At 51.9% G+C, this 14648-nt stretch overlaps 1 protein-coding gene across 1 annotated transcript in view; it reads right to left on the reverse strand.

Moving 5' to 3' along the window:
- Positions 1-2988: 2988 nt before the first annotated feature.
- IUM83_09564 (uncharacterized protein) overlaps positions 2989-14648 on the reverse strand; it is a gene marked incomplete at both ends in the record, with an annotated part of 51066 nt that continues 39406 nt past the window's right edge. Inside the window, 2 exons of the mRNA XM_067934011.1 lie at positions 2989-2997; positions 3325-4083. Coding sequence (XP_067796840.1) covers positions 2989-2997; positions 3325-4083 — 768 coding nt within the window. The remainder of the gene's footprint in view (positions 2998-3324; positions 4084-14648) is intronic.

The raw sequence follows: 14648 nt of genomic DNA on the forward strand, positions 1-14648 counted from the left end.
CTGGAGAGATGGACAGATACACGGACCGATGCGGAGATCCAAGATGACCACGTCGCTAACGTTACGTTTGAACTGTCAATGGACTCCGCGCAAAAGCTACTAAGAAAAGATACCGAACAACACTCGTCAGTTGCCGTCTTGTACTGCAACTTGTGGGATAACATGAAGTGCGCGTATGGGCAGATTGAGCGTAACACAGCATGTTGGACCGCTTTTCATTCACTCGTTCTGGAGGCTCATGAGTCTACTGCAAACTTGGGAGATGTGAACGGGGATCTCATATCAATAGCACAGGCGACAATGAGATGCTATGCGTTGCGTCGTCGTTTGAGCAAACTGTGTGATGCCTACTTTCTCACGTCGCAAGCCAGCATGTGATCGAATGCACCTCGGTCGCATAACTTGAGGCAGCATCGATCTACAGTACCTGTTCATGCAAAAGGGGCACCTGTTCATGCAAAAGGGGCACTGGTGCATCATGTCGACCTGGCGGTGGGATATGGGCGAGCTCGCGCTCCTTAACGAGCTCTGTAAAGCTGTGGAGGGGCGAGATTCTCCGAGGATAATCGATCTCTTCACGAGACGTACAATAGACCTCGGTAAAAAGCCGCGTTCACAGATAGCTGTCGCGGAGCGCATACGTCAGTGGCGAAAGGAGCGTGGAATCAAGCCCGAGTTGACTGGATGCCGCAGATGGAAACATGCTTGGTTCAACTGAGATTAGACGGATTGCTTTTCGTTGAAATTGCGAAAGCGATGACAGACGCGTTCAAGACACCACTCACGGCGGCCATGGTCCAACAACATGAGAAGGTGATATCGACAACTCCTTCTCTATCGTAAATTCGACTGGAAGGACCCGCGCGCTATTCGCAATAGCCGTACGAAGTTGGTACTCTCGGAGAACGGTGGCAAGCTGCACACATTTCGGACAGATCCAGTGACTGGGTGCGTTCTTGACTCAAAAACGCAGCAGGTGCGCCCCAAGAGCAGCGACTGCTGCCTGGATGCGTGCCAGCCCTGGACGGTGGTGACGCGCACGTGTACTGCTGTATGAGCGATGAGGCGAGCCAGAGGTGGGCGTTCGACAACGCGACCAGCACACTGCACACATGGGTTTCTGCCTCGGCCAGGATCCTTCGCAGAAAACAAGGTGCAGTTGTACGGCTGCTCGACAATCCGAATCAGCAGTGGGAAATCATCGACCCTGCCAGCATAGCATCAAGTGCGCTAAAACGGATACCTGGTTCGACGTTCTTGCATTTCGCCACATGGACCCATCCCACAAACGTGACTCCCCACTCTTGCGATCTCACAAGTCAATCATATTCAAGTTCATCCACCTGAAGCCAAATATTATCATATCTTGATGTTCTCGAAAAATTGATTCTCTGAATGGGTGGGTAGCCCTTTTGCAAGCGCTGATGTTGCGTAGGAGGCGCGCTCAGCACATCACCCATTGTCTTCATCATTAAGTCGCTCCACTGCGCAAGCTCCGACTGCAATTCCTGTAGAGCAATTTTGAACACAGGAAATTCTGGTCGATGCAGCTTCAAAAACATAACCCGGCGCATAGTTACGACCAATTCGGCCCCTTTACTGCATATCGGCGCTCTTGAATAGCTGGTATCCGTCTTGAATGTTAGACCAGCAAGATAGCAACCGATATCTCTCTTCGAACACGTTCACTCGTAACGTATGGGTGCAGCGCGTCCTGATCTACTGAGTCGATGGCGATGACAGCGCGGGGCTCCGGGATATATCCGTTGCTTGTCCCATCACACATACTCGCGAAGCCTACGACATTGTTCTCGACACGAATGCCGTGGCTATTCCTTGATAATATTCGAATGTTGTAAGCGACGTTTTCGATCTCGTCGTAGTCTTCGCGCACTGTGATGTGACCGAGTCGCTCTGACAATAATCTCCGCATTGTCAAGGTAGAACTTGAGCGCATTAAACACTTGCTGGATAGACCGACCAGCGAAATGAACCACGTCCACGTGAGAACAGCACGCATCCCCCTCTAAGGTCTCAAAGCGTTCATCAGAGTGCTGCGGCATCATTGAATCCTCCAACGGACAAGCGGCCGTGACGTACTTGTAGGCATTCTCCAGCTTCTGCGGTCGGATTTCCAAAAGTGTAGCGCGTCGTTCAGCCCACGCCTGGCCGAGACAAATACTCGTGTACAGAGGATTCCAGTCCTGTTCGCTCTGATACATGCAGCCACATATCAATAGTTAGGCCACATTGTGCCTCTTAAAACCTTACATGACGAAGAGGGTGACGCACGCACCATGTACTGCGCCAAGACTGACTGCACCTTTGCCACTCGGAATTGTTGACTTCTCGCGATTGCAAACAGCACAGTACGTTGCAGCATCAGCTCTGCCAGCTCTGCTTCGTCGCGAGATATTATCGGAATAGTGAGCACTGCCAGCTCGGCCGTCAGTCGCTGGACTTCCACTCTCAGGCGCTTGATCTCTTCCTGCGTAGACGTCACACGAAGCAGGAATTCACAAAGCGTTAACCACGCAGCGGGTATGGCGATAAATACTCTCTACGATAACACCCGTACCCTGCGCATCGCGTACGTACTCATCGGCATTTTTTTTTAGGGAATCAGCGTCCGTGGTCGGATGCAAAATGAAATGCGAGCCCCAGCAGCAGTTGGGTATCTTCGTCAGAGTGATCCGACTTCAAGTACTACACGCACAAGCTTGACCTTGACGAACGCGCGCGTCATTGTAGCTTAAACCCCGGTTAAAAGCGGTTGTGGCGCTGTCGATTGTCGGACTATTCAACTCGCTACCTTACCAGCAATCCAAGCTGGTGATGCCGGTGGGACCAACAAAGCCAAGGTCCTGCATTCGATAACGTTCGGCTGAGACGAGGAAGATCGTCAATGCGGGCATTCATACAAACATGCGTGTATATTGCCCCGCCCGATCGACGCTTTGGTTAGGCTCTGCGCCGACACCTACGCGACTAGAAACACTGCAACCAAGCAAACTCAGCAACAAGCCAATAAAGGTTAATTCAATCTTACACGTTACATCGCACCTATTTGCTACCAGTGCGCTGACGCTACTACGGAGTCGTATAGACCACGCTACGCACGGTCTTGAGCATGACGTCGCCCCACCGCGCAATACCCTCGTGCAGCTCCTGCAGCGCAAAGGGCGACACGGGGAACTGTGGTCGATGCAGCTTCACGAATGCCGCACGTCGCATCGTGACCACGAGCTCCGTCTCCTCCTCGCCTGCAACGGTGGCCGTGCCAATCTGCCTCCTCCCCTTGTGCCTCACCTTCCTCCTGCTCACCGTGAGCACCACCGCTCCCGACACGTCTTTCCTCACGCGCTCTCTCGGGTTGTACGGGTACAGCTCGTCCTCGTCCACGCAGTCGCTGGCCATGACCGCGCAGGGCCCGACGCCCGCGCCCAGCTCGTCCTTGGCGAAGAGCTGCGGGAAGGACACGGCGTTCATCTCGGTCGTGACGCCGCAGTCCTCCGTGGACGCGATCCTCGAGTTGTACGCCGTGCCCTCGATCGAGTCGTAGTCGTCTCTCACCGTGATGTGGCCCAGCCGCTCCGAGATGCTGATCTCCATGTTGGTCAGGTAGAAGACGAGCGCGTTGTAGACCTGCTCGAGCGACTCGACGCCCCGGAAGTGCACCGTCTCGAAGCGCACGCAGCACAGGTCGCCCTGCGCCGACTCGAAGCGCTCGTCCGAGAGCTGCATCTTCTCCGGCTGCGCGTGGCTGCTGCGCGCCGCGATGTACTCGTAGGCGTTGCGCAGCTTCTCGGCGCGGACGCTGCGCAGCGTGGCGCGGCGCTCCGGCCAGTCCTTGGACAGCCGGATGCGCGTGTACAGCGGGTGCGTGTGCTGGTCCCCGAGGCAGCGCGACAGCAGCGACTGCGCGTTGGCCACGTGCAGCTGCTGGTGGCGCAAGACGCTCGTGAGCACCGCGTTCTCGGCCTCGCGGCGCTGCAGCACCGGGTCGGCCTTGGCCGCCTCCTCGGGCGGCAGCGAGCGCGTCTTGAGCACGGCCACCTGGCTCTCCAGCCGCTCGATCTCCTGCTGCGCCTCTCAAAATTAGGCAGAAATACCTACAGACAACAACGGATAAATCCGGACTCACTGAATGACATCCTCCATACTATAGGGCAATCTCCGCTCCCGACACAAAAATCCGGGGAGTAAAAATTCTGCGATTGGATTGGTTGATAAATTAACCTATGGTACAGAAAACGAAGTGGAAACCGTATGGAAAGCAAAAAAAATCCGTCGTTTTAGACAGTTACCATAGGGTACCTAGGAATTGTTTTTTTGATGCTGCGAATTGTCGCCTTTGTCGGTATGGCGTTCCACACAGCAATAGTGGCATGAATAGCACGAAGGCGTTTTCTTTTGGCGTGCCTCCAGTAGCTTTAGCACTATTTCTTAGCTTCGTTTTTTAGTGGCCCCATGACACCAGCACTAAGCGGTTGGCACAACGGTGAGCTGTTCGGTGGCAACCTCACACCCGGATATGCGTCATGCTGACCACCCAACCTCCCACACCTCGGCGCTGCTCGCTCCCCCCCCGCATTCTCCAGATGCCACCACCACGCCCCCAAGACGGAGGCGCTTCAGCTGGTCCGTGCTCTAGTCCTACACGGGAACTGGGTGGCTCATGAGCATGGCCTTCCTGGACACGGGGAACCTCGAGGCGGACCTGCAGAGCGGCGCCTACACGCGCTACCAGCTGCTCTACTTGGTTCTAGTCAGCACGTACTTGGGAGGGTGCTGGCCGCCCGCCTGGGGGCCACCACCAGCCGCCACTAGGCCCAGTTGTGCCGCTCCGTAACCTGTAGCCGTCACGTGCTCGACGCGCTTCATTGCGCAACTGACCTCAAATTACTGTGTCGGCAAAGGAGTTTAGCTTCACACCACTCATTATCTTTAACTTTCGGATTGGCTCTAAAATAATTCATTTAAGCATTTCATTGGATAAAAATGGGGTTAGACTTTGTATGGGGATCGAATGGGGATCTGTCTCACCCGGATTTTAGTGTCGCCCGGATTTATCCGTCGTTGGGGGTTCCCACCGGCAAATTTTTAGTAGGCTACTCAAGATTGGCGACTCAATAAATCCAGCGAAATCATGAGTTGTGTTTCCACCGGCATATTTTGAGAAGGCGCAGCCTTTCGTCCATTCCAAAGAGCTGCTTGACGATGGAAGAGCTGGCTAGCGGAACGGTCGTAGTTCTGCATAGGTTTCTGTCTCGAGGCTACGCATCATCTAGCGGCGGCGAGGACAGTGACGACACTGATGAAGCAGTGCAGTACTTGCTCAGTGGCAATGCCTGTACCAGTGGATTGTTTGTCGGGGCCGACCAATGCAATGACGAAGAAAAGTGGTGGGTGAAGCCGCGTAGTGGGGAATGGATCCGTGAGCTGGTTGCCTCCCAGTCACTGTTCGATGATGAACGCTTTCATGGCAGCTTTAGGATGCGGCGACTTACGTTTGATCCGACCACACGGTTGTTGTTAAATGCGACTATGAACTTGTACGCAACAGGCAAGTTGTTCTTCTTGTCGATGACTGCTTTTTCACTGCGAGACGTGGTGCCACCACACAGCGTCTTGAATTGCTCGAATACTCGCGTGTTAACCCTTTCACTACCAGAGATTTCTTACGGGTCTCCTTGGACCTATGGCTCCAGCAAATCAATTCAACGCACAGGGGAAAAAACGACCAATCAAAAACACCAATTTTTACACGTGGCGACGGTGGTTTACTTCACGGTACTCCCAATCAAAAGTTTGAGAGGTCGAGCTACATGCCGTCGCGCCCTGGTCAGTGTCGCTACAACGGCAATGGTCTATGGAAGTAGGAGCCGTTTGGGGTGGACATCACGGCGAGCCCACTGAGGATGCTGACCTCCGAGCGGTGGCGTCGGAGCCCGCGCGCTCTCGACTCAGCGTCATTCCGTTATAGCATTATCCCAAGTATGCGTGCTTAGCCGAGCACCCCATGTAGTAGCAGTTTCCAATCTACATCCGCCAACCGCTCGCACTCCTGCACATGCAATCCTGCGTAACATTCACACTGGCTTGCTATAACGCTATCACTGTAAGCTTATCTAGTTTGGTTAGGATTCTGTAGCGTTGCCTGATGTATGAATTTGAATATTAGCTCGTATACATTCGAACCTGCTCCGCACCCTTCCAGGCCAGGGTCCATGTCGGTCTCCCAGTCTCACGTGTCGTCGTCGGCTACATTGAACAACGCATCGAAGTTCTTTTGTCCACGAAGGGGAGGCGGGGCTGCTAGCTAGACGAGAAAACAATTATGGCAGGTCACACGAACTGTTTGTGGCTCGTGCGGTAATGCATTTTACAGGTCCATGGAGACCTGTTAGGTTGTACAGTGCTTTGCCGTCGTCTCGTAGCTTTTAGTTTTGGCCAATCGCATCTTGCGATTAGACCTCTTATGGGTCCCTATGGACCTATAAATCACTCCAGCTGGCTGGTAGTCAAAGGGTTAAGAAGGGCCGTCGACTCCCCCTTCTCTGCTGGGGTATCCAGCTCAACTCGCCATGCCTCGATGAGCTTCAGGATCTCCGTTGTAGTCCAGTTAGGCCCTCGAGCACGAGATTCGCCCTGCTGCTTCTGCTGCTTCTTCTTCGCTATGAGACCTTCTCCCCCGCCCCCTACTCAAGATTTTTTGCAGTAGCAGAAATCCTACTGCAAAAATCCGCACCTTCTGACGGGTTATTGAGTAGGAAAGTAATGAATCAGGTTAGGTTCTCAAAAACGCCTACTCAAGAGTTACCGGTGGGAACCCCCCCCCCCCACTACCTACCTTCCTAATTTGACCTCGATTTGGCATTTTGGGAAAAAGTCTGAATAGGTAGTTCTTCATTAAGTAGTTCGATACAAAATGGCTCAAAATCCAAGTTAGGCATGCAGGTGGTATACTTTATTCAAGTGAATTGTCTTAGCTACAGTGCAAGGCCGAACGCATAATCCGCAGAAAAAGAATGATCTTGCACTATGCTTTTAGGTAGGGTGCAAGGATTCTCTCCATTATTGCGACCCGAAGCACCCAGCTGAGATCGAGGGTTCTTCAACCAGGCTAATGCTACTCCGCCTGCGTTGTGTCAGCAATGAACTTCTTTCCCATTCTCTTGAATTTGTTGCCGTCTGACTTCCTTTTTGTATGAAAACGTTTGCGTTTCTTGTGCGTACGTGCGCACACGAATTCGTTTTACCCCTGGCGACTTTTCGATACAACCACTGTTATTCTGAGCTACAATCCAGAGTTCTCACGAATTTGTTGGCGTCAGATAGCTACTGTAATACACGAAACTCAATACCACCCCGTATTACAAACGCTGGACAAACACGAGCACTGCCTCGTCGAGTAGCATCCGATTAAACGCTACTGAATTGAGTAAGCGGTGCGTGTGACGGCAGGAAGTCAAGGACGGACATCGACATGGTCACCTGCATAACCCCAACGAGGTTACAATGTCGGCAATCCGCGCTGGTAGAAATGCATATACAGCGTCTAGACAACCACCCAGCAAAATAGTCGCGACAGGTAAGACAAATTCGATTCATGCACTCCTGTCTACATATTGAGTAAATCGGCTGCTAAACTATGTGTCGCGACTCGATCTGCGACGATGTTGCCGGATTTCATTCAGTGCACTAGACCATTTGAGTTGATCATTGCGTCTTTGACGGTTTGGTGGCGTGACATCGTTGATCGGAAGCTCTGCGATCACACCTTCAAACATCTTGCGCGCTTGTTGAACGCTAGGTGTTGCTATCCAGGAACTTCTAGGTATTTTGGCTTGTACCTCCATCATCATACAGCGATAGTTTGATAAGGGAATTTGCCAATTTAGTGCACTTTTCAAAGGGCATCAGTCAAGGCGCGATAGCCGAAAGTCTACTGTGAGTTTCAGTGTGCAATATGCATGCCCAGACAGGTGTTTGTTTACTCTCTTTCACAGATTAATTCTGGTATGGAGAGGCTCTTATTGGGTAGTTTGGATGGACTGTAGTGAATGGCCTATTTCCTGCTGATTGCCAGTTTAGTGCTCCTTTTTATCTTAGTATTTGTATGAACCAGCATTTCTCAAACTGGGACAGTGTTTCTTTCGTTCAGTGGTTAGGTAACCTATAATACTCGATAAAAACGCAAACACATCAGTATTGAAAGGATATGTATCTTGGAAATAATTTGTCATTTCGACAGTGCTGACAGCTCAGTCGGTTAACGCCGCTGGCTTATTGAGGGCCCTACGGGGAGCATGGTTGTCGCGGGTTCGAGTCCCCTCGGACACGTTAATTCTCCGCACTGTTATAAAGGTATGATTATCTGCTCATCTGTGTGTGCAATTGACTTACAGTAACTAACATTGATTTGCCTGTCTGTCTTATCTCTTGACTAAACTTCAAACAGCGATTGCTCGGGTGCGCCTGGAGCATTTTCAACCTCCGTATGAACCGGTGTCAGTCGGGAACCTTTTTGCCGTGCCTTTCGAGGTTTTGCTTGTAGGTTCTCTAGTAGTTCACGGGTTAGCAATCGCCCACCAACTGTCGCTGTCTTCCGCTTCCTGCCTTTCGTGCGTGGTGGTGGGAGGACGAGAAGCTGTTGTTGGACGGTTTTCTTCACGTGAAGCCAAGCGGCTTGCTTAATTGACGCCGGCGCCGCTTCATAAAGCGCCTGTACCAGCCGCTACCAGCGCCAGTGCCCGTAGTCATCTCAGCTATCATGCTGGCCTTGGCAATGATTTCCCCACGTTTGGCCGGCTTCCCGATAAGCTGTCGCCCCATTATCCACTCACAAAGGTTTTGCTCTGCCTCAGCTGTCAGGCGTGGTTGAGGGCCACGTCACTGAGACTCCATCGATTCGTCTTTCTTGCGCTTGCCTACCCACTTAATTAGCTTGCGGTAGAGTTTAGCTTGCTTTTGGTGTAGTCTCCGCGCTTCTTGGTCATGATTCTCGGGGCGAGGTCAATTTGGTAGTGATAGTCAAATAGTTAAGCTCATGCCACTAGTACTAACTGCAAAAGCAGACGAGACAAATCGGGTGGTCGAGAGTTAGCCAACAGGAGCTGTATACATAATGGCAGGTTTTACGGTTTCAAATATTTCATCCAGTAATATACCAGAACTCGTAGGGTTTTGGCGTGATTGGTCGTTTCTATTAGTGCACTAATATGCTTCTAGTGCACTAAAGTGGCAGATTCCCTTAGTTTTTTTTTTTCGCATCTTACTGGAGGTGAGGTCCTGCCATTGCAAAACGCGGTTCGGACCAACTTGCCCGGATGGGTCGCCACAGCACCAGTGCTCCCAACCACACATTAACGACATGCTGGGAATATCAAATTCGGGTTGTGCTCGTGTAAATCTTTCGTTCACAAAAGAAAGATTGTTGTAGCAGTGTGAGATCCGTGGCTAAGTTCTCTGGCGGAGATTCATCAGGTTCGACACTGCGTTCTAACTGACAAGGTAGATGATTTCGAACGGATTGAACAAGATCGAATATTCCGCAATCCGAAAGCGCCCGCGATACACTTGCGGTGGCTCTCGGGTTGACACAGAGTTTTGACAGCGCGACATTTCTGACTTCATTAGCTCCACCACGGTCGGCGCTAACCCACCAACAGACAGCGATAATTGCTGTAGTTGTTCCGCTTGCTTCTCCATCGCTACCAGCAAATGAACGTGCGGAGGAACCCCAGTGGGCCTCATTCGGTCCGATGCACGTGCTGTCCGACAAACCAGCCGTTGTTGAAACTGGGACACGAGCCTGGCGTTTTCGAAAAGGGCATTGCGGAACAAAGGGTGCAATGCACTCAGTGTTGTGCGTAGATATTCACTGTGATAAACTAGAGACGTCATAAGAAATCCTCCAGTTCGTAATAAATGAGGTGGTAATTTGTTAAAGCACAAATGAATACTATCACTATACCCAAGTCGGCATTCTCCAAAGCACCGGCGCGCAAAGCATCATTGAAACCATCGCACAGGACACTTCTCTGGTTCTCGTAAAGCCACACCACGTAGCGATATATTCCACGGGTGTACATCTTAACAGTCTTTTCTCCGATGACATTGTCTTTCACCGTCTTCACCTGGTTAGCAAGGTCTTCAGCATCCTGCTCCGTCGCCATGTCGGCAAGTAGCTTCAAAAGTCGCACACCACTCCGATTAAGTGCGATCACAAGATAGTCACACAAATTCTTGCTACATATCAGTTCGCGGCAGTGTTGCGCGTTACCGCACGTTTACACGCAGTGCTGGCTCGTTCTCCCCTCCCCGAAAGGCGCACGAGTGGTGTAGCCCGTGCGTGGCGACTGGCCACCATGACGGGTGCGCTCTCTCACCATTCTCTCACTTCTTAAATTGCGACTTCTACGCAACTAGGATGGGAAAATCATCCCGACGATCCAGTAGATATGAAGGACGAAGTGACCAAACAAGGAGAGGCGAGTGGGCAAACGTGATGAAATGGCTTCTATTCCACGGCGGTGATACGAGGCAAAAGCTGATGAAGGCTGCTGATAGAGGTCGCCTCGACGTTTTGCGGTATCTTGTGAAAAACTGTGGCGCTGATGTCAACGCGAAGAACAATAATGGATACACAGCGCTGATGTCGGCCGCTTACGGAGGTCACCTTGACGTCGTCCGGTTCCTCGTGAATGACTGCGGCGCTGATGTCAACGCTAACACGATCGATGGAGACATAGCACTGATGTCGGCCGCTCGTAACGGTCATCTTCAAGTCGTGCAGTGTTCGGTGACCCGCCGTGTCGCTGATGTGCACGTGAATAACATTAATGGAGGCACAGCGCTGACGTCGACCGCTTACGGGGGTCACCTTGACGTCGTCCAGTTCCTCGTGAACGACTGTAGTGCTGATATCAACGCGAAGAACAATAATGGAGGCACAGCGCTGATATCGGCCGCTTACGGAGGTCACCTTGACGTCGTCCGGTTCCTCGTGAACGACTGTAGTGCGGATATCAACGCGAAGAACAATAATGGAGGCACAGCGCTGATATCGGCCGCTTATGGTGGTCACCTTGACGTCGTCCGGTTCCTCGTGAACGACTGTGGCGCGAATGTCAACGCTAAGACGATCGATGGAGACACAGCACTGATGTCGGCCGCTCAAAACGGTCATCTTAACGTCGTGCGGTGTCTGGTGAACGACTGTGGCGCTGATGTGCACGTGAAGAACAGGAATGGAGACACAGCGCTGATGAAGGCCGCTCAAAATGGTCGCCTTGACGTCGTGCGGTGTCTGGTGAACGACGGTGGCGCTGATGTGGACGTGGAGAACAAAAATGGATACACAGTGCTGATGAAGGCCACTCACGTAGGTCACCTTGACGTCGTCCGGTTCCTCGTGAATGACTGTAGTGCGAATGTCAACGCGAAGAACAATAATGGAGGCACAGCGCTGATGTCGGCCGCTTACGGAAGTCACCTTGACGTCGTCCGGTTCCTCGTGAACCACTGTGGCGCTAATGTCACCGCGAAGAACAATAATGGATACACAGCGCTGATGTTGGCCGGTTACGGAGGTCACCTTGACTTCGTCCAGTTCCTCGTGAACGACTGTAGTGCGGATATCAACGCGAAGAACAATAATGGAGGCACAGCGCTGATGTCGGCCGCTTACGGAGGTCACCTTGACGTCGTCCGGTTCCTCGTGAACGACTGTGGCGCGAATGTCAACGCTAAGACGATCGATGGAGACACAGCACTGTTGTCGGCTGCATCTAGAGTTGACCTAGACCTCTTGCGGTGTCTTGTGAACGACTGTGGCGCTGATGTGCACGTGAAGAACAGGAATGGAGACACAGCGCTGATGAAGGCCGCTCAAAATGGTCGCCTTGACGTCGTGCGGTGTCTGGTGAACGACTGTAGTGCGGATATCAACGCGAAGAACAATAATGGAGGCACAGCGCTGATATCGGCCGCTCACGGTGGTCACCTTGACGTCGTCCGGTTCCTCGTGAACGACTGTGGCGCGAATGTCAACGCTAAGACGATCGATGGAGAGACAGCGCTGATGAAGGCCGTTTATAGAGTTCGCCTAGACGTCTTGCGGTGTCTTGTGAACGATTCTGGCGCTGATGTCAACGCAAAGAACAGGAATGGAGACACAGCGCTGATGAAGGCCGCTCAAAAAGGTCATCTTAACGTCGTGCGGTGTCTGGTGAATGACTGTTGCGCGGATGTCAACACGAACAACAATAATGGAGACACAGCGCTGGTGAAGGCCGCTCAAAATGGTCGCCTAGACGTCTTGCGGTGTCTTGTGAACGATTGTGGCGCTGATGTCAACGCAAAAAACACGAATGGATACACAGCGCTGATGAAGGCCGCTCAAAAAGGTCATCTTAATGTCGTGCGGTGTCTGGTGAATGACTGTTGCGCGGATGTCAACGCAAAGAACACGAATGGATACACAACGCTGATGAAGGCCGGTCAAAAAGGTCATCTTAACGTCGTGCGGTGTCTGGTAAACGACTGTGGTGCTGATGTCAACGCGAAGGCCAACGACGGGCAGACAGCTACTCGCCTAGCCAATGATCACGGATACTATGACATTACCCGTCTACTTATGCCATTTATTTTACCTGAAAGTCAAACATCTACCGACGATACGTTGAAGGTCGATAGTCACAATACTTCTGACCGATCAGGCAGTAGTATCGTTTCCCCAATCGAAGTGGAGTTGGGCGAATTCTCCCAACAAGGAACTATCGGTGGTGATTTTCAAGCGAAGTGGCTGGATGCTGATGCCGTCGTAAAGCTGTTTCTTCCTGACGCTTCGCATTCCACTTTGGCACAGCAGGTACACGCATGGCACCAGCTGCGCCATCCCAACGTACAGAAGTTGTATGGCGTGTGCCAGGCTGGGCCTGCTGTGGACTTCTTTGTGTGTGAATTTGCTAGTCAAGGCTCGTTACTTCAGTATGTCAAATCGTCGTCTTCGTCAAGTGATGTAAAGCCGCCACTGCTGTGGAAATATCTGCACGGGGCGGCGTTGGGACTCGCGTATCTGCACGAGCGTGGGATTGTTCACGGCGATCTTCGTTGCAGTAACATTTTGATTGGTAGTGATGGGTTGGCGAAGCTGTCAAATTTCGGCCTGGCGGGAGCCACGAAGAAGGTGAGTACAGTGAAATATGTGGTTGGATCGACGCGGTGGCAAGCTCCTGAGGTGGTGGCACGGAGCCCACTTTCGCGTGAGTCTGATGTATATTCACTTGGAATGTGTATTCTCGAAGCTGAAAGCCGGAAGAAGCCATGGAGCGAGGCAAATGAAGAAAATGCAAAGAAATGCAAACTAGAATGGAACGCAGATCCCCACCAGAGCGTTCCCAACGACCAATTTGACTCCTTGCAACCGGGCCCTGATCGCTATCGATTCACTCATAGCAATAAACCGTATTTTGTTCGACAGAGTCGTGAATTGGTGTGGCGGATGTGCTGCCAAGATCCATACAATCGGCCCAGTTTGTCGTCCATTGTCTCCGAGTTGGAACGTTTGTCCATTGAAGAGAGTGTCGATGTCTGCCTGCCAGACCTGGACCCTCAACACTCTTTCGAAGACTACGAGTCTTGTGAAATGACTGAGCGGTGGCTAACGTTGCAAGAGTGTGTGAACGAGGGCAATCATGCTGAACACCTCTGGTTATTCGACAACCTCAAACATATCCACGATTGCTTTCGGGGATCAAAGCAAATCGAACGCTTGCGCAGCCAATTTGATTCTCTCCTCGCTGACGTCTACCAGACAATCACGATGATGCCAGAGGAAACTCGCGCCTTGGGGCTGACTTCGACTCGAGCCACGATGACCAGTATGTACTCCTTCCGTTGGCGCGTTAATGCTCTCCTGAAAGCTCTCGGGGAGCCTATATCGGAAGATATGGAGGTGTCGTGGCCTGTGCAACGCCGTGAACAGGCCTCGGCTTTTGTGTCCGGTATAGCAGATATTGCCCTCCTATTGCAGCAGTTGACGTCTGTGGAAGAGAAAACTGCCTTTTTGCAGACGTTGAGAACAGAGATGGAAACAGCTCCAGGCAAGTACACGGAAGAACAATCGGAGACCATTAAAAGGGCGTATGAGGAGATTGATAATAGGCTGAAGATTGAAGGAGAAGGCAATATAGCTCATCTCACTCCGGAGTGGTTTATCCCGTGGTACGAATTGGTCCAAGGAAAACATATAGCTGATGGTGGTTTTGGAAGCGTGTGGCAAGCGAAATGGTTAGATTCGGACGTGATAGTGAAGGTAGTTGGAAGTGCGGGTGATACCAGCTTCTACGACAGCTTATTGTCAGCATCATTTGATCAAAAGCGAACAGAGGCTAGAGCAATGTTCCGCCGTGAAGCTGACACTTGGTTTGGGTTTAGCCACCCTCACGTGGTTCGGCTCTTTGGGGCCTGCCACATCGGGAGGCCGTTTTTCGTGTGCGAGTACGCCACTCACGGTACGCTTGTCGAGTATTTGCGAAAGCACCCCGATGATCTGTGGACGAAACTGTTCGAGGCTGCTCTAGGCGTGCAATACCTTCATGCGCGCGGTTTTGTCCATGGTGACCTAAAAGGCAACAACA

This window comes from Phytophthora cinnamomi, assembly GCF_018691715.1.
Source record: "Phytophthora cinnamomi strain GKB4 chromosome Unknown Contig15, whole genome shotgun sequence".
Classification (NCBI taxonomy): domain Eukaryota; phylum Oomycota; class Peronosporomycetes; order Peronosporales; family Peronosporaceae; genus Phytophthora; species Phytophthora cinnamomi.